This window comes from Nasonia vitripennis, chromosome 1, assembly GCF_009193385.2.
Source record: "Nasonia vitripennis strain AsymCx chromosome 1, Nvit_psr_1.1, whole genome shotgun sequence".
Classification (NCBI taxonomy): Eukaryota; Metazoa; Arthropoda; class Insecta; order Hymenoptera; family Pteromalidae; genus Nasonia; species Nasonia vitripennis.
Window position 1 is genome coordinate 23,083,251 of NC_045757.1, and position 19,095 is coordinate 23,102,345.

Consider the following 19,095-nt stretch of genomic DNA (forward strand, 5'->3'; position numbering starts at 1 on the left):
ATGCAGTTTGGAGGGCACAATGATAAAATTGAGTCCCAGTCGATGCGAGGGGCGAGTAACCTCTAACAAAGCGTACTCTACCGTCAATTATACCTACTATATTTAAACATACGATTAATGAATTGTTTATAAAAATCATGCCCGGTACTAAGTGATATTTTGTTCACTGGGTCTCGATAGCAAAATAGAACAGTGTATGGTGATCAGAGTCGAACTAATTAAATTTTAAACTATCTGTCTTCTGCATAAAATTAGGAATTTTGATGATTTCATCAAAATCAGTATGTTCGTTGCGAGTGCGTAAAGTGCGCCTTTAGGCCCTATTAGAACGATTGATACACAAGGACAGATGACAGCTGCCAAGAGATTATGCAGTTTGGAGGCACAATGATAAAATGGTCCCAGTCGATGCGAGGGGCGAGTAACCTCTAACAAAGCGTACTTACCGTCAATATACCTACTATATTTAAACATACGATTAATGAATTGTTTATAAAATCATGCCCGGTACTAAGTGATATTTTTGTTCACTGGGTCTCGATTAGCAAAATAGAACAGTGTATGGTGATCAGAGTCGGAACTAATTAAATTTTAAACTATCTGTCTTCTGCATAAAATTAGGAATTTTGATGATTTCATCAAAATCAGTAGTTCGTTGCGAGTGCGTAAGTGCGCCTTAAGGCCCTATTAGACGATTGATACACAAGGACAGATGACAACTGCCAAGAGATTATGCAGTTTGGAGGGCACAATGATAAAATTCAGCCCAGTTGATGCGAGGGGCGAGTAACCTCTACAAAGCGTACTCTACCGCAATATACCTACTTATTTAAACATACGATAATGAATTGTTTATAAAATCATGCCCGGTACTAACTGATATTTTTGTTCATTGGGTCTCGATTAGCAAAATAGAACAGTGTATGGTGATCAGAGTCGAACTAATTATATTTTAAACCATCTGTCTTCTGTATAAGTAGGAATTTGATGATTTCATCAAATCAGTAGTGTTCGTTGCGAGTGCGTAACTGCGCCTTTAGGCCCTATTAGACGATTGATACACCAGGACAGATGACACTGCCAAGAGATTATGCAGTTTGGAGGCACAATGATGAAATTCAGGCCCAGTCGATGCGAGGGGCGAGTAACCTCTAACAAAGCGTACTCTACCGTCAATTATACCTACTTATTTAAACATACGATTAATGAATTGTTTATGAAAATCATGCCCGGTACTAAGTGATATTTTTGTTCATGGGTCTCGATTAGCAAAATAGAACAGTGTATGGTGATCAGAGTCGAACTAATTAAATTTTAAACTATCTGTCTTCTGCATAAAATTAGGAATTTTGATGATTTCATCAAAATCAGTAGTGTTCGTTGCGAGTGCGTAAACTGCGCTTTAGACCCTATAGACGATTGATACACAAGGACAGATGACAGCTGCCAAGAGATTATGCAGTTTGGAGGGCACAATGATGAAATTCAGGCCCAGTCGATGCGAGGGGCGAGTAACCTCTAACAAAGCGTACTCTACTGTCAATTATACCTACTTATTTAAACATACGATTAATGAATTGTTCATAAATCATGCCCGGTACTAAGTGATATTTTTGTTCATTGCGTCTCGATTAGCAAAATAGAACAGTGTATGGTGATCAGAGCGAAGCTAATTATATTTTAAACCATCTGTCTTCTGTATAAGAGTAGGAATTTTGATGATTTCATCAGAATCAGTAGTGTTCGTTGCGAGTGCGTGAACTGCGCCTTTAGGCCCTATTAGTCGATTGATACACCAGGACAGATGACAACTGCCAAGAGATTATGCAGTTTGGAGGGCACAATGATGAAATTCAGGCCCAGTCGATGCGAGGGGCGAGTAACCTCTAACAAAGCGTACTCTACCGTCAATTATACCTACTACATTTAAACATACGAGTAATGAATTGTTTATAATAATCATGCCCGTACTAACTGATATTTTTGTTCATTGCGTCTCGATTAGCAAAATAGAACAGTGTATGGTGATCAGAGGCGAAGCTAATTATATTTTAAACCATCTGGCTTCTGCATAAAATTAGGAATTTTGATGATTTCATCAAAATCAGTAGTGTTCGTTGCGAGTGCGTAAACTGCGACTTTAGGCCCTATTAGACGATTGATACACAAGGACAGATGACAGCTGCCAAGAGATTATGCAGTTTGGAGGGCACAATGATGAAATTCAGGCCCAGTTGATGCGAGGGGCGAGTAACCTCTTCCAAAGCGTACTCTACCGTCAATATACGACCTACTTTATTTAAACATACGATTAATGAATTGTTTATGAAAATCATGCCCGGTACTAAGTGATATTTTTGTTCATGGGGTCTCGATTAGCAAAATAGAACAGTGTATGGTGATCAGAGTCGAAGCTAATTATATTTTAAACCATCTGTCTTCTGTATAAAAGTAGGAATTTTGATGATTTCATCAGAATCAGTAGTGTTCGTTGCGAGTGCGTAAGTGCCCTTTAGGCCCTATTAGACGATTGATACACAAGGACAGATGACAACTGCCAAGAGATTATGCAGTTTGGAGGGCACAATGATGAAATTCTGGCCCAGTTGATGCGAGGGCGAGTAACCTCTCCAAAGCGTACTCTACCGCAATATACCTACTTATTTAAACATACGAGTAATGAATTGTTTATAATAATCATGCCCGGTACTAAGGGATATTTTTGTTCATTGGGTCTCGATTAGCAAAATAGAACAGTGTATGGTGATCAGAGTCGAAGTAATTATATTTTAAACCATCTGTCTTCTGTATAGAGTAGGAATTTTGATGATTTCATCAGAATCAGTAGTGTTCGTTGCGAGTGCGTAAAGTGCTCCTTTAGGCCCTATTAGACGATTGATACACAAGGACAGATGACAACTGCCAAGAGATTATGCAGTTTGGAGGGCACAATGATGAAATTCAGGCCCAGTTGATGCGAGGGCGAGTAACCTCTTCCAAAGCGTACTCTACCGCAATATACCTACTTTATTTAAACATACGAGTAATGAATTGTTTATAATAATCATGCCCGGTACTAAGGGATATTTTTGTTCATTGGGTCTCGATTAGCAAAATAGAACAGTGTATGGTGATCAGAGTCGAAGCTAATTATATTTTAAACCATCTGTCTTCTGTATAAGAGTAGGAATTTGATGATTTCATCAGAATCAGTAGTGTTCGTTGCGAGTGCGTAAAGTGCTCCTTTAGGCCCTATTAGACGATTGATACACAAGGACAGATGACAACTGCCAAGAGATTATGCAGTTTGGAGGGCACAATGATGAAATTCAGGCCCAGTTGATGCGAGGGGCGAGTAACCTCTTCCAAAGCGTACTCTACCGCAATATACCTACTTTATTTAAACATACGAGTAATGAATTGTTTATAATAATCATGCCCGGTACTAACTGATATTTTTGTTCATTGCGTCTCGATTAGCAAAATAGAACAGTGTATGGTGATCAGAGTCGAAGCTAATTATATTTTAAACCATCTGTCTTCTGTATAAAAGTAGGAATTTTGATGATTTCATCAGAATCAGTAGTGTTCGTTGCGAGTGCGTGAACTGCGCCTTTAGGCCCTATTAGTCGATTGATACACCAGGACAGATGACAACTGCCAAGAGATTATGCAGTTTGGAGGGCACAATAATGAAATTCAGGCCCAGTCGATGCGAGGGGCGAGTAACCTCTAACAAAGCGTACTCTACCGTCAATTATACCTACTACATTTAAACATACGAGTAATGAATTGTTTATAATAATCATGCCCGGTACTAACTGATATTTTTGTTCATTGCGTCTCGATTAGCAAAATAGAACAGTGTATGGTGATCAGAGTCGGAACTAATTAAATTTTAAACTATCTGGCTTCTGCATAAAATTAGGAATTTTGATGATTTCATCAGAATCAGTAGTGTTCGTTGCGAGTGCGTAAAGTGCTCCTTTAGGCCCTATTAGACGATTGATACACAAGGACAGATGACAACTGCCAAGAGATTATGCAGTTTGGAGGGCACAATGATGAAATTCTGGCCCAGTTGATGCGAGGGGCGAGTAACCTCTTCCAAAGCGTACTCTACCGCAATATACCTACTTTATTTAAACATACGAGTAATGAATTGTTTATAATAATCATGCCCGGTACTAAGGGATATTTTTGTTCATTGGGTCTCGATTAGCAAAATAGAACAGTGTATGGTGATCAGAGTCGAAGGTAATTATATTTTAAACCATCTGTCTTCTGTATAAGAGTAGGAATTTTGATGATTTCATCAGAATCAGTAGTGTTCGTTGCGAGTGCGTAAAGTGCTCCTTTAGGCCCTATTAGACGATTGATACACAAGGACAGATGACAACTGCCAAGAGATTATGCAGTTTGGAGGGCACAATGATGAAATTCAGGCCCAGTCGATGCGAGGGGCGAGTAACCTCTAACAAAGCGTACTCTACCGTCAATTATACCTACTACATTTAAACATACGAGTAATGAATTGTTTATAATAATCATGCCCGGTACTAACTGATATTTTTGTTCATTGCGTCTCGATTAGCAAAATAGAACAGTGTATGGTGATCAGAGTCGAAGCTAATTATATTTTAAACCATCTGTCTTCTGTATAAGAGTAGGAATTTTGATGATTTCATCAGAATCAGTAGTGTTCGTTGCGAGTGCGTAAACTGCGACTTTAGGCCCTATTAGACGATTGATACACAAGGACAGATGACAGCTGCCAAGAGATTATGCAGTTTGGAGGGCACAATGATGAAATTCAGGCCCAGTTGATGCGAGGGGCGAGTAACCTCTTCCAAAGCGTACTCTACCGTCAATATACGACCTACTTTATTTAAACATACGATTAATGAATTGTTTATGAAAATCATGCCCGGTACTAAGTGATATTTTTGTTCATGGGGTCTCGATTAGCAAAATAGAACAGTGTATGGTGATCAGAGTCGAAGCTAATTATATTTTAAACCATCTGTCTTCTGTATAAAAGTAGGAATTTTGATGATTTCATCAGAATCAGTAGTGTTCGTTGCGAGTGCGTGAACTGCGCCTTTAGGCCCTATTAGTCGATTGATACACCAGGACAGATGACAACTGCCAAGAGATTATGCAGTTTTGAGGGCACAATAATGAAATTCAGGCCCAGTCGATGCGAGGGGCGAGTAACCTCTAACAAAGCGTACTCTACCGTCAATTATACCTACTATATTTAAACATACGATTAATGAATTGTTTATAAAAATCATGCCCGGTACTAAGTAATATTTTTGTTCACTGGGTCTCGATTAGCAAAATAGAACAGTGTATGGTGATCAGAGTCGGAACTAATTAAATTTTAAACTATCTGTCTTCTGCATAAAATTAGGAATTTTGATGATTTCACAAAATCAGTAGTATTCGTTGCGAGTGCGTAAAGTGCGCCTTTAGGCCCTATTAGACGATTGATACACAAGGACAGATGACAACTGCCAAGAGATTATGCAGTTTGGAGGGCACAATGATGAAATTCAGGCCCAGTTGATGCGAGGGGCGAGTAACCTCTTCCAAAGCGTACTCTACCGCAATATACCTACTTTATTTAAACATACGAGTAATGAATTGTTTATAATAATCATGCCCGGTACTAACTGATATTTTTGTTCATTGCGTCTCGATTAGCAAAATAGAACAGTGTATGGTGATCAGAGGCGAAGCTAATTATATTTTAAACCATCTGTCTTCTGTATAAGAGTAGGAATTTTGATGATTTCATCAGAATCAGTAGTGTTCGTTGCGAGTGCGTGAACTGCGCCTTTAGGCCCTATTAGTCGATTGATACACCAGGACAGATGACAACTGCCAAGAGATTATGCAGTTTGGAGGGCACAATGATGAAATTCAGGCCCAGTCGATGCGAGGGGCGAGTAACCTCTAACAAAGCGTACTCTACCGTCAATTATACCTACTACATTTAAACATACGAGTAATGAATTGTTTATAATAATCATGCCCGGTACTAACTGATATTTTTGTTCATTGCGTCTCGATTAGCAAAATAGAACAGTGTATGGTGATCAGAGTCGGAACTAATTAAATTTTAAACTATCTGGCTTCTGCATAAAATTAGGAATTTTGATGATTTCATCAAAATCAGTAGTGTTCGTTGCGAGTGCGTAAACTGCGACTTTAGGCCCTATTAGACGATTGATACACAAGGACAGATGACAGCTGCCAAGAGATTATGCAGTTTGGAGGGCACAATGATGAAATTCAGGCCCAGTTGATGCGAGGGGCGAGTAACCTCTTCCAAAGCGTACTCTACCGTCAATATACGACCTACTTTATTTAAACATACGATTAATGAATTGTTTATGAAAATCATGCCCGGTACTAAGTGATATTTTTGTTCATGGGGTCTCGATTAGCAAAATAGAACAGTGTATGGTGATCAGAGTCGAAGCTAATTATATTTTAAACCATCTGTCTTCTGTATAAAAGTAGGAATTTTGATGATTTCATCAGAATCAGTAGTGTTCGTTGCGAGTGCGTAAAGTGCTCCTTTAGGCCCTATTAGACGATTGATACACAAGGACAGATGACAACTGCCAAGAGATTATGCAGTTTGGAGGGCACAATGATGAAATTCAGGCCCAGTTGATGCGAGGGGCGAGTAACCTCTTCCAAAGCGTACTCTACCGCAATATACCTACTTTATTTAAACATACGAGTAATGAATTGTTTATAATAATCATGCCCGGTACTAAGGGATATTTTTGTTCATTGGGTCTCGATTAGCAAAATAGAACAGTGTATGGTGATCAGAGTCGAAGGTAATTATATTTTAAACCATCTGTCTTCTGTATAAGAGTAGGAATTTTGATGATTTCATCAGAATCAGTAGTGTTCGTTGCGAGTGCGTAAAGTGCTCCTTTAGGCCCTATTAGACGATTGATACACAAGGACAGATGACAACTGCCAAGAGATTATGCAGTTTGGAGGGCACAATGATGAAATTCAGGCCCAGTTGATGCGAGGGGCGAGTAACCTCTTCCAAAGCGTACTCTACCGCAATATACCTACTTTATTTAAACATACGAGTAATGAATTGTTTATAATAATCATGCCCGGTACTAACTGATATTTTTGTTCATTGGGTCTCGATTAGCAAAATAGAACAGTGTATGGTGATCAGAGTCGAAGCTAATTATATTTTAAACCATCTGTCTTCTGTATAAAAGTAGGAATTTTGATGATTTCATCAGAATCAGTAGTGTTCGTTGCGAGTGCTTAAATTGAGACTTTAGGCTTTATTAGACGATTGATACACAAGGACAGATGACAATTGCCAAGAGATTATGCAGTTTAGAGGGCTCCATACCAAACCTGAGACCCAGTAGATGTGAGGTGTAAGTTAGATCTGCCAAAGAATTTTACAAGTCCATCTCTCCTACTTTATTCGAAAAAATTTATATACAAAAATCATGCCAGTTACTAAGTCATATTTTTGTTCACTGAGTCTCAATTAGCAAAATAGAACAGTGTATGGTGATCAGAGTCGGAACTAATTAAATTTTAAACTATCTGTCTTTCGCATCAAAGTAGTAATGTCGATGATCCCATCAAAATCAGTAGTGTTCGTTGCGAGTGCGTAAAGTGCTCCTTTAGGCCCTATGAGACGATTGATACACAAGGACAGATGACAACTGCCAAGAGATTATGCAGTTTGGAGGGCACAATGATGAAATTCAGGCCCAGTCGATGCGAGGGGCGAGTAACCTCTAACAAAGCGTACTCTACTGTCAATTATACCTACTTTATTTAAACTTACGATTAATGAATTGTTCATAAAAGTCATGCCCGGTACTAACTGATATTTTTGTTCATTGGGTCTCGATTAGCAAAATCGAACAGTGTATGGTGATCAGAGTCGAAGCTAATTATATTTTAAACCATCTGTCTTCTGTATAAGAGTAGGAATTTTGATGATTTCATCAGAATCAGTAGTGTTCGTTGCGAGTGCGTAAACTGCGACTTTAGGCCCTATTAGACGATTGATACACAAGGACAGATGACAGCTGCCAAGAGATTATGCAGTTTGGAGGGCACAATGATGAAATTCAGGCCCAGTTGATGCGAGGGGCGAGTAACCTCTTCCAAATCGTACTCTACCGTCAATATACGACCTACTTTATTTAAACATACGATTAATGAATTGTTTATGAAAATCATGCCCGGTAGTAAGTGATATTTTTGTTCATGGGGTCTCGATTAGCAAAATCGAACAGTGTATGGTGATCAGAGTCGAAGCTAATTATATTTTAAACCATCTGTCTTCTGTATAAAAGTAGGAATTTTGATGATTTCATCAGAATCAGTAGTGTTCGTTGCGAGTGCGTAAAGTGCTCCTTTAGGCCCTATTAGACGATTGATACACAAGGACAGATGACAACTGCCAAGAGATTATGCAGTTTGGAGGGCACAATGATGAAATTCAGGCCCAGTTGATGCGAGGGGCGAGTAACCTCTTCCAAAGCGTACTCTACCGCAATATACCTACTTTATTTAAACATACGAGTAATGAATTGTTTACAATAATCATGCCCGGTACTAAGTGATATTTTTGTTCATTGGGTCTCGATTAGCAAAATAGAACAGTGTATGGTGATCAGAGTCGAAGCTAATTATATTTTAAACCATCTGTGTTCTGTATAAAAGTAGGAATTTTGATGATTTCATCAAAATCAGTAGTGTTCGTTGCGAGTGCGTAAAGTGCGCCTTTAGGCCCTATTAGACGATTGATACACAAGGACAGATGACAACTGCCAAGAGATTATGCAGTTTGGAGGGTACAATGATAAAATTGAGGCCCAGCCGATGCGAGGGGCGAGTAACCTCTAACAAAGCGTACTCTACCGTCAATTATACCTACTACATTTAAACATACGATTAATGAATTGTTTATGAAAATCATGCCCGGTACTAAGTGATATTTTTGTTCATTGGGACTCGATTAGCAAAATAAAACAGTGTATGGTGATGAGAGTCGAAGCTAATTATATTTTAAAACATCTGTCTTCTGTATAAGAGTAGGAATTTTGATGATTTCATCAGAATCAGTAGTGTTCGTTGCGAGTGCGTAAACTGCGCCTTTAGGCCCTATTAGACGATTGATACACCAGGACAGATGACAACTGCCAAGAGATTATGCAGTTTGGAGGGCACAATGATGAAATTCAGGCCCAGTTGATGCGAGGGGCGAGTAACCTCTTCTAAAGCGTACTCTACCGTCAATATACCTACTTTATTTAAACATACGATTAATGAATTGTTTATAAAAATCATGCCCGGTACTAAGTGATATTTTTGTTCATTGGTACACAAAGACAGAGGACAAGTGCCTAGGGATTGTGCAGTTTGGACGGCACAATGCCGAACTTCAGGCCTAGTAGATATGAGGTGTAAGTTCGCTCTGCAAAAGCGTACTATACCGTCAATTATACCTACTTTATTCGAGAATACGAATTATGAATTATTTCTAAAAATCATGCCCGGTACTAAGTGATATTTTTGTTCACTGGGTCTCGATTAGCAAAATAGGATGTAGTGTTTGGCGATCCAGAGTCAGTAATAATTCGTTTTTTAACTATTTGCCTTTTGCATTGAATTGGGAACGTAGATGATTCCATTAAAATCAGTATAGTGTTCGTAACTATTGCGTTGGTAATAGCGCGATGTTTCTTTTGTATATATAAATAAATATATGATCCAATTCACGTACAAAAAATGACAAGTACTGCGAGGATTTTGGTGGAACAAGCGCCTCTTTTTCACACGTGTTTGTCGCTCTTCCTTTATATGTCTTTACTTGATCTGTCGTGTTCATTTACGTGCGTGCAGAACTTTATAGAAAAATCATATTAAAATAATTGTCTTTTTAGGGCTTACAATAACGGATATTGCAATAATATTCTCAAGACAAATAGTCTTATTCTTAGGTATTATAGCTAATTTTAACGAAATAGTGATCGACGAAATTTTCGAACAAGGTGCAGGAGCCTGTCTACAATGGTTTCTGTTCCGTTGTTCTGTGTTCTGTTTCCTTGTTTTGTTGTGGTACGTGAAGTTAGTAGCATAAATATAATTGGCTGATTATCTTAGATTAACTCCGTGTTTAAGGATTCAGCTAATCAGAACAATGGAAGGGATCTTATTGTATAGACAGGATTTCAAACAGCTGTTAGTGTAACAAAAACAACATTGATAAAGACGTATACACATACACAGTATATCATTGAAAATAAAATTTGTGTATATTCTAAATATTTAATATGATAATATGATTAGAGTGAGTCAATGGCTTGAGTTGATAACTCTTTAAAAAAGAAAATAATATTTGTAGAATTTCATATATTGGAACAAAAGCTCTTCAGATAAGTATATTTATTGCTACATTTATGGACAATAATTATCAATTTTAAGAAATCCTTACTTTGTGGAAAATATTATTTTACAGGTAACTATTCAAGTTTGATGAAATTATTTTAATGGTTTCACAGAAAGTTTATTTCCAATCAAAAGGTAACAAATGAAATTTTGGAATAATTATTTTGAAGAAATATAAATTAATCTAAGTTATTTACTTTGATATATTAATAATGTAATAATATATCATTTTTTGTATGCTGATTTAAGCAGAGTTCTCAAGTAAAATAAATAAGGAAATTGTAAAACATTTGCGTAACGGTTTTAATTTTTTGCTTTTTAACTTGACTATTCTAATTATTCTAAATGCTTACCTTTGATATCTTCCTTGATGATTTCAAAATACTTTGTTACAAATTTTTCCACTGCTTTATAGCTTGAAATATGCCAGTTTTTGTAAATTCCAAGTACTATGCTTTTAATTTGATCAACTTGCAGTTTGGGTTCTTCAGTCGTTTCTGAGATTATTCTATTAATTTTTAAAAATTCAATAAATATTCTATAAAATTCATTGTCATAAGCTAACCCTTTTTCAAAATTATTATTAGTCTTTCGTTGGCATTTTCCATGAAATTCTGACGGTAACATTTTTTCTGTCAATGTTTTGAACTCAATTAGTTTTCTGGCAATAATGTTTGATGTTGATAGATTTTGATACTAGAAAAAATGAATTCTTTTATCATTTTACAAATTGAAAAATCAAATATTTTAGAACTAATTATTAAAGTAAGATACATAAAGTTGACTGACTAGTAAACACAAGTAAATATCATGCCACAGTCATCTCTTTCTGCCGGAGTCTCAAGAGTGTATATTAATAATATATGCTCTTGAGCATAATGATATAGCGCGTGAAATTGTTTTATATGTTATAGAACATTTCTTATAGTCGTATGTGCATAGTATAATCAATCAAGATTTGACTATCAATTACTAAAAAATATAACAATAAATAAATAAAAATTTACATAATTAATATAAATAGAGTTCTTTTCTATTTAATAGTCTATTTTAACAGTGCGATCATTATGATAAAAATCTTCTTTCACACTAAGTATATACAATTTGTATTTTATTTCACAAGAACAATTATATTCATCTTTCAAAATCTAATAAAAATAAATAAACCTATTATATTAGACATAAAATATATATGATTTTTGTATGGAATTTTAAGGCTGTGGCAGTTAGTGTATTAATATGTACAGAAATAGATATTTTAAAAACTTTTAATTCATTTTTTGAGCTTTTTTTGTGGCATTTCTAACCTGAAATGTCTATAATTTGAAACTGTTAAATCTGCATTGTCTAAATTTAGTGTGTACATCTAAAAAACATATGAATTAATAAAATGGTTTCAAATTAAGTTAATTAATTTGCTTGATAAAAAATCTGCATATGTAAACTTGGATCCGGCTTTTCATTATTTGGGTGCAAATTTTTTGAAACGACTTTGCAGGCAAAGTTTTTTTATAATACTGTATAGTAATTGATATTCAAATATTGAATCAATTGAAAGCTTTGAGGATAAACCGACTGTTTGCATTGGCATGGTATATGATACATTTAACTTTATCTATAAAAAAGGACTTGTAACAATTACAAAACTATTATACGGGTAGCATTTAATAAAAGGTATATATATAGATAAACAAAAATGGAAAATGAATTTATAAACTAAACATTTTAATGCGAATAAATTCAAAATTTAATAACAATACCTATAATAGTCATTATTTATTACTTAACGGCAAGATTTAAGTAATTTATCATGTCAATTTATGACATGATCAATTTTTAACAACTTATGAAAGAAAGAGATACCGATAGACTGTTATAAGCCACCTTTTTTATTTTGTACGTTAAAATAAGTGTAAAATCATAAATATAAGATTAAACTGATATAACTTTCTATGCGCATATTATAATTAAATCTTACCTTAGTGGGAATAACACTCAATATGTCCCAAATTATATTCTTTTCCATGAGGGTAAATAAATAAGTTAAAAAAAGATAAAAATATAGTTACCTGAATCGGTTTTAATTGTCTTTTATGTAAATGTTTTGCATCATTGCATGTCTTACATTCACAAAGTAAATTATTACTTTCGAAATAATCATTACTGTAAACACAGGTGATTTCTTCGCCTTTTTGTATTTTTCTTTTCGAACTGAGATACATGATTCCTTCAACATTTGATGTATAACTACAATTAGCATTACAGTCATGGTTCACTAAAGCGATTGGTCCGAGTAATACTACATAGGTTTTCTTCCTACAACTATACATGATAGAAAAATCATTTCCTTCTTTAGATAATTTTTTCTCTTCTTCTAAAGTTAATGGGGTATACAAACCCGTTAATTCGATTTTCATATTTTTTTTAATCAATGTTTTAGCTGTAATCTTAGTTTGTCGTTCAAAACTTGAGTATTGAAATGTTTCTTGAACTGTATTTACTAAATTATTAGGATCAATTAATTCTAAATACTTATGTAAACTATCTTTGAAATCGTTCGAGTATAAATAAGAAACTTCTGGTAAATTTTTATTTATCAAAGTAAAAAATGTAGATATTGTACTGTCATAATCAACTTTTTCAAGAAACTCTTTTATAGTTTTAATGATATCCTGACTGTCATCCTTAAAAAGGTTTTTAACATTTATGTCATCAATTTTTTTTGTTTCAAATCCTAAATATGTATCTATAATTAAAAATTTGGTAATATCATCTATAAGAGAGATTTCTTTAAATTGCAACATTTTGAAAAAGATGATGTACTCGTATAGTAATTAGTTTTCTATAGCGTTAGAAGTAAAATACTATAAAGTCTAGAATTGATTATAAATTATTTCCAGGATCCTAGAAGTTGTTTTCATGATCCCAGAAGTAAAATATTATAAACCCTCGGATGAATTATAATTATTTCCGGGATCCTAGAAGTTTATCATTAGAGCCTAGAAAAGTTGCAAATTATTTCTGGGATCCCAGAAAAAATTGCAAATTCTTTCTGGGATCCCAGAAAAATGATATCCCAGAAGATCACCTTGTAGATATATATATATATATATATATATATATATTTACATTTTTACACATTTACCTTATTACATTTTTGCCTTTTTTACACTTATACCCTTTTCCAATCTTACATTTTCATTCCTCCTATTTATTACAGCACTTTTACATACTTATCTCTACTTTTGCGCTCTTTCTATTTTTACAACTTATTTACGTTTTGTTTTTCTGCCCTTTTGTAATTTTACCCTCTATCCTTCTTTCCCCATTTTGTGTCCTATGTCTGCCCTTGTCTCCGTCTCTCTTTTTCTATTTCTAATTCTAATTCTTTTACCCATTTTCCTACTTCTTCATTTCTTCTTCCCTCCCAGACCTCTTTCAGTTGCTCTAATCCTATTACTATATTTTTGTTTGTATCTGTTTCCCATTTCCTAATTATTTCACAGTTTTCGACTACGTGTTCCAATGTTCCTAGTTCTTTCCTACATAGCTTGCATTTCCTATTCTCTTCTGTTTCCCAGTATCTGTTTGCACTTTCCACGTTCCCACACCTAAGCCTAGCTATTTCCCTGATGTTTCTGTTCTCTTTCTTTAGGTACTCTGGTCTGCCTAGCGTTACTATTTATTTGTATCTTGTATTATATCTGGACTGTTCTATTTTCTCTCTTTACCACTGCTTCTGCAAGTCTTTTTCTCTTTTTATAATCTCTGTCTCTTTTATAAGTCTATGAATAACGCGTATAGTTTCTTTTTATTTCTTTTACTTTTCTTTATCAAATGGTCCAGTGTGAAAATGTTATCTATTGTCGATCTGTTTTCCCTAAACCCTGCTTGACTTTCTGACAATAACCCTTTTTCTTCTGCTTCCTTTACTAGTCTTTTCCTTAGCACTTCTGCATAGATTTTATACGCCGTCGGCAACAATGTTATTCCTCTGTAATTGCTAGGTTCGTTTACGTTTCCTTGTTTATATATCTGTACTATGACCCCCGTTTTCCAGTCCTCTGGGATCTCCCCACCGTCCCATATTTTTCCTATTATTGCTACCAGCTTTTCCTTTATTTCCTGACTACCGTGTATCCATGCTTCATTTGGGATTTCATCCCATCCCGGCGCTTTCCTCCTCTTTATGCCTTTCCACGCTTGCAAAATTTCGTCTGCCGTAATACCTTCTCCCTCTTTTTTTCTGCTATCATTTCCCTTTTTTCTCCTACCTTTTTTGTCCCAGATCCCTGTAGTAGTTTTTCAAAGTGTGTTTTCCATTGTTCTTCTGAGATTTCATTTTTAATCCCTATCTTTGTTTTATTTTCCTAAATTTTCCTATGTAATCCCAAACCTGACTTTCCCTTTTTATGTTCTCTAATTCTTTCATTTGTTCTTCTTTCCATATTTTTTCTCTTTCCCTGCATTTCCTTCTCCATTTTATTCTAGCTAGCCTATACTTTGCATTATTACTCTCCCCTTTTTTCCACTTCTTATACTCTGTCTTCGCTATCCTTTTATTCTTGAGCAGTCCCTATTGCACCATCTCCTGTAGCCTAGTATTCTTTCTTTTACCCTTCTTTCTTCTACAATCCACGCTTTCTTTATTATTTCCTTTGTGTCTTTCCATCTTGTTTCAATGCTATCTTCCTCCTTTTCTTCTATCTCTCTGCACAGCTCTTTTGTTTTTTCCTTGTATTTTTCCACCGCTTCTTCCTCCCATATCAATACTTTCCTTGTTTTTCCTTTTTCTTTTACTTCCTCTTTTGACTTTTGACCTTCATTCCTATATTCTAAAACTAGTGGTGCGTGGTCTGAATCTATGCTCTCCTGAATTTCAAACCTTGACTCCTCTTCCCAAACCTCCTCATTTACTATTATGTAGTCGATGACCTTTGCTCCCCTACTATAAAAGTGTATTCTCCTTCTTCGTCCCCTTCTTTATTTCCATTTAGAATTTTCCAACCTTTTTCTTCGCATAAATCCACTACTTTCTCCCATTCATTGCTACACTTTTTGTCTTTGCTTTTCCTATGTCTCGTTTCACCGTTTTCTATGTCTATGTAGCCCCCTTTTTCCCCTATTCTGATGTTAAAATCTCCTCCTATTATCACTTTCCCCTCTTCCTTTATTTCTATCTCTTCCAATTTTTTAATTATTTTATCCGTGTTCTTCTGGTTATATACTGACCAAATTTTTACTATCTCCTTTTGTTCCCTGATTTCTGTTTTAATTAAGCCTTCTGTTATTTCCTCCGCTATTACTATCTCCTCCTTGCTCCAGTTTCTCTTGATTCCTATAATAAAACCCCCTGCTGCTCTTCCTCTTTTTTGTGTCCTCTTTGCCTCTACTATTTCCCATTCGAACTCCTTTGGTAATAAATCTCTTACTTTATCTATATCTTTTCTTTCCACCCATGTTTCTGACAGGCTTACGAAGTCTTTCCCTTTGATGTATCTCCAAAAATCCATGTCCTTATTCCATAACCCTGCAATATTCCAGAACAGTAGCTTCTTTGTGTTTGCCTCCCCTGTCCCTCCCTTACTCTTCTCCTCTTCCCTTTTTTTATTCTTTTGTCCCCCTGTTTCCTCTATCTCCTGGCTGCCCCACTGTTCTTCATACTTGAAAGTGTTACTTTTATTTTCTTTCCATTTTTCCTTCCCTTTATTTTCTTTCTGCTTACTTGTAAACATTTTTTCTCTTCTTCCTACCTTCCTCTCCTCCCTCTCCTGTTCCGATCTCCATTTCTGGCCTACTCGAAATTTTCTTCTCCGTCCACTTTTTCTCCTCCTATTTCTCCTCCTATTTCTCCTTCTGTTACCACCGACCTATTTTCCTTTCTATTTTCCCTCATCCACTCTAATTGCTTTGTTACTTTCTCCTGTCTTTTGTTGTCTTCAGCTTCTATCTCTTTTAATCTATCTTCTTCCTCCCACCTTATCCACTGCCCGTCGATTGCTACCCTACCTATTCCTATTCTTATATTCCATCCCTTCCTTTTCTTTTCCATGCACCATCTCTTAATTTCCTCCTGCTTTCTCCTTTCCTCGTAACTTAAATCATGCTCTATATAAATGTTCGTCCCTCTTAGCTTGCTCTTATTCTTCATCACTTTTCTCTTCTCCTCTTCGCTTTTTAATTTAGCAATTACGACTCTATCTACCCTACTTCTCCCTCCTCCTATTCTCGCTGTCTCTACCTTTACTTCTGTTCCTAATTTTTCCTCTATTAATTTTTCTACCCAATCCTTCACCTCATCTTTCTTTCCTATCAACCTTTCTAATTCTACCATGTGCTCGGCCAATCCTTTCACTACGATGTTGCACGCTCTTTCCGCCCTATCCTTATCATATAACATCTTCTTCATCAAACTCACCTCTCTCCCTGAGAACGCATCTGACGCACCGCTGCCCCAGCTGTTGCCGCTTCGTGCTGTGCTTCTGCCGCTGCGCATCGGCCGCATGCTCGTCCCGCTCCTTAAGCTCCAAGTGGAGCCTCTCGTGCCCTCTGTTGCTCCGGCGTCGAACTGCTCCTCTCCCGTCTCGGCTGATGTCTCCGCCTGCCTCTCCGTTGCCGCCGTTAGCCTCTCGTTCAGCTCCGCTACCGTGCTCTCCAAACTTTCCACCTTCTCTTCCATGGCCTCCATCTTTTCCTTTCCACTTTTCAATTCTTCTTTCAGCTCTCTCACTACACTTTCTATTTTCCTCATTTCTATATCTCTTTCCTTTCCTTCTTTCGCGATTTTCTCCTTCATTTTTTTGTTCTGTTCTTTCATTGCTCCTAATTCATCCCACACTTTCTTCAGTTCCGCCTCGTCTTTGAAAGTCACTTTTCTTCCTCCTACTAAGCCTTCTAAAGTTGACTGCCTTGTTAATACTTTTTTCTTCTCCTCCTTATCTTTGTTCGCCGCACTCTTCTCTCCGCTGTTTCCCGCTCCTTTCGGTTTACCATCCGCCATGACACTCGTGGCTTTCTAACCTTGTGTGCCCTCTTTCCTGTTCTTCCTCTCTTTTTCTTTTCCTATTCACTTTTTCTTCTTGCTTCTTTCACACACTTCTTCTTACACTTTATCTTTCCTCCTTTTTTGCTTGCTTTTTATTTTTTCTCACCTTCTTCCCACTCAAAACTATCGTAACTATCAGTCTCGCTCGAGACACGTGTTGTCGCTCTCGCGCCCTTCAACCAAGTCCCCTGTAAGATATAGAAACAAAACATGGATAATGTCAATATTCGTCTATAGACAAATATCATTGAAGAAATAACAATAAACGTCTACAGGAGTTACACCCGTTATAAATTAAAATCAAAAACAATTAAACTTACTCTGCAGCTTGGCCTACAACACCTGCAAAACGATTTCCAACAATCAACCTATCCTCATTACCGAATCCATCTTCCTCTTCACGAGATCTTGGCAATTGAGGAATTGGTTGCTCCATCACAGGTGGATCAATCAATTTTTTCGGTTTCTTGGTGCCAGCTTTTCTTGCAGTTTCGTCTTCCAGTGGATCAACCGTGGCTGTCTCTTCCTGATCCGCTCTATGTACATCAGCACGGACTGATATATAAACAGCCTCGGGATGCAATGGAGAGCCTGGATTGGAATCGTCTGGATCTTCCTGATGAGGCGGGTCTGCAGGCAATGGATCAATTTGGGGAATTTGTTGGACTATTACTGCAGGTTCTATAACAGGAGCCGGTGGATCTATGACTCCAGGTTCTATAACCGGAGCCGGTGGATCAGTGATTGCAGGTTCTATAACAGGAGCAGGTGGATCTATGTTATGTTCATTATCAACTGGATCTAAAAAAAGGATATAAAAATGAATATGATGAAAATTAATGAATATCACATGATCATAAAAATTAGGATATTTGTTAAGTATAAGTACATTTGTGCTAGTGCACGAGTCAGCGGTGTTCGTGTGAGCGCGTGATGTATGAGTGAGAGAGAGTGGAAAGGGAACTCTAGTTCCAGGGCGCTCGCTTGAAAGAGAGTTGTTAGAGACTATATAAAGTCCTCGGTAGTAGCATCACGCTTAATATAATTATCATCTAGTCTTACGTTTTATTATATTAAATTACACTTAATAAATACTTAATAGTGTATTTATTTTCCACCACCTTATCATGGTAGCAGAGCGTGGTTGATGAAATTGTAATAAGTAATAAAAGTATCAAGAGAAGTGATTATATTAAAAAAAAAATAAATAAAAAATATCTAGACTAGTGAACATCAAGAAAATACAAAAATGACGAATTACGGTGATTTTAAAATACCAGTATTTGATGGAGAGAATTACCAGATGTGGAAAATAAGAATTACAATGTATTTGAAAATGAAAAAATGTGAAGAAAATATTAAAAGAAAAAAAAACAGTAAGTGATAAAGAGTCATGGGATGAAGCTGATTTGAAAGCAATTAACTATTCTATTTCGGATAGACAAATGGAGTTTATTTGTAATGAGACAACGGCTTATGGAATTATGAAGAAATTTGATCAGATGTATTTAAGAGAATCTACGGAAATGCAAATAGTGTGCCGAAATAAACTGGAAAAATTAAGATTGAAAAATTAT

The 19,095-nt window shown here is 36.1% G+C and overlaps 2 protein-coding genes across 2 annotated transcripts; both read right to left on the reverse strand.

Annotated features, from left to right (window-relative positions):
- Positions 1-9,743: 9,743 nt before the first annotated feature.
- On the reverse strand, positions 9,744-13,567 carry LOC107981420 (histone-lysine N-methyltransferase Suv4-20-like). Its single transcript, XM_016987343.3, has 2 exons — positions 12,543-13,567; positions 9,744-11,169 (listed from the first exon to the last, which is right to left on the reverse strand). The coding sequence occupies exons 1-2, from the start codon at positions 13,275-13,277 to the stop codon at positions 10,810-10,812; spliced, it is 1,095 nt and encodes a 364-aa protein (XP_016842832.1). The 5' UTR covers positions 13,278-13,567; the 3' UTR covers positions 9,744-10,809.
- A 3,979-nt stretch (positions 13,568-17,546) lies between these two features.
- LOC116415801 lies at positions 17,547-18,647 on the reverse strand. Its single transcript, XM_031921039.1, has 3 exons — positions 18,614-18,647; positions 17,839-18,523; positions 17,547-17,706 (listed from the first exon to the last, which is right to left on the reverse strand). Exons 1-3 carry the CDS (start codon positions 18,645-18,647, stop codon positions 17,694-17,696), a joined length of 732 nt encoding a protein of 243 aa, XP_031776899.1. The 3' UTR covers positions 17,547-17,693.
- Positions 18,648-19,095: the final 448 nt, after the last annotated feature.

What these genes read in the sequence shown, in the direction of transcription:
- LOC107981420 (XM_016987343.3), bottom strand. Translation starts at nt 13,277, where the DNA reads ATGTTGCAATTTAAAGAAATCTCTCTTATAGATGATATTACCAAATTT. An exon ending in GACAATTAAAACCGATTCAG is followed by an intron (nt 11,170 to 12,542) that starts GTAACTATATTT and finishes CATTTTTTCTAG; the next exon opens with TATCAAAATCTATCAACATC.
- LOC116415801 (XM_031921039.1), bottom strand. Translation starts at nt 18,647, where the DNA reads ATGATAAGGTGGTGGAAAATAAATACACTATTAA. An exon ending in GAAAATAAATACACTATTAA is followed by an intron (nt 18,524 to 18,613) that starts GTATTTATTAAG and finishes GACTTTATATAG; the next exon opens with TCTCTAACAACTCTCTTTCA.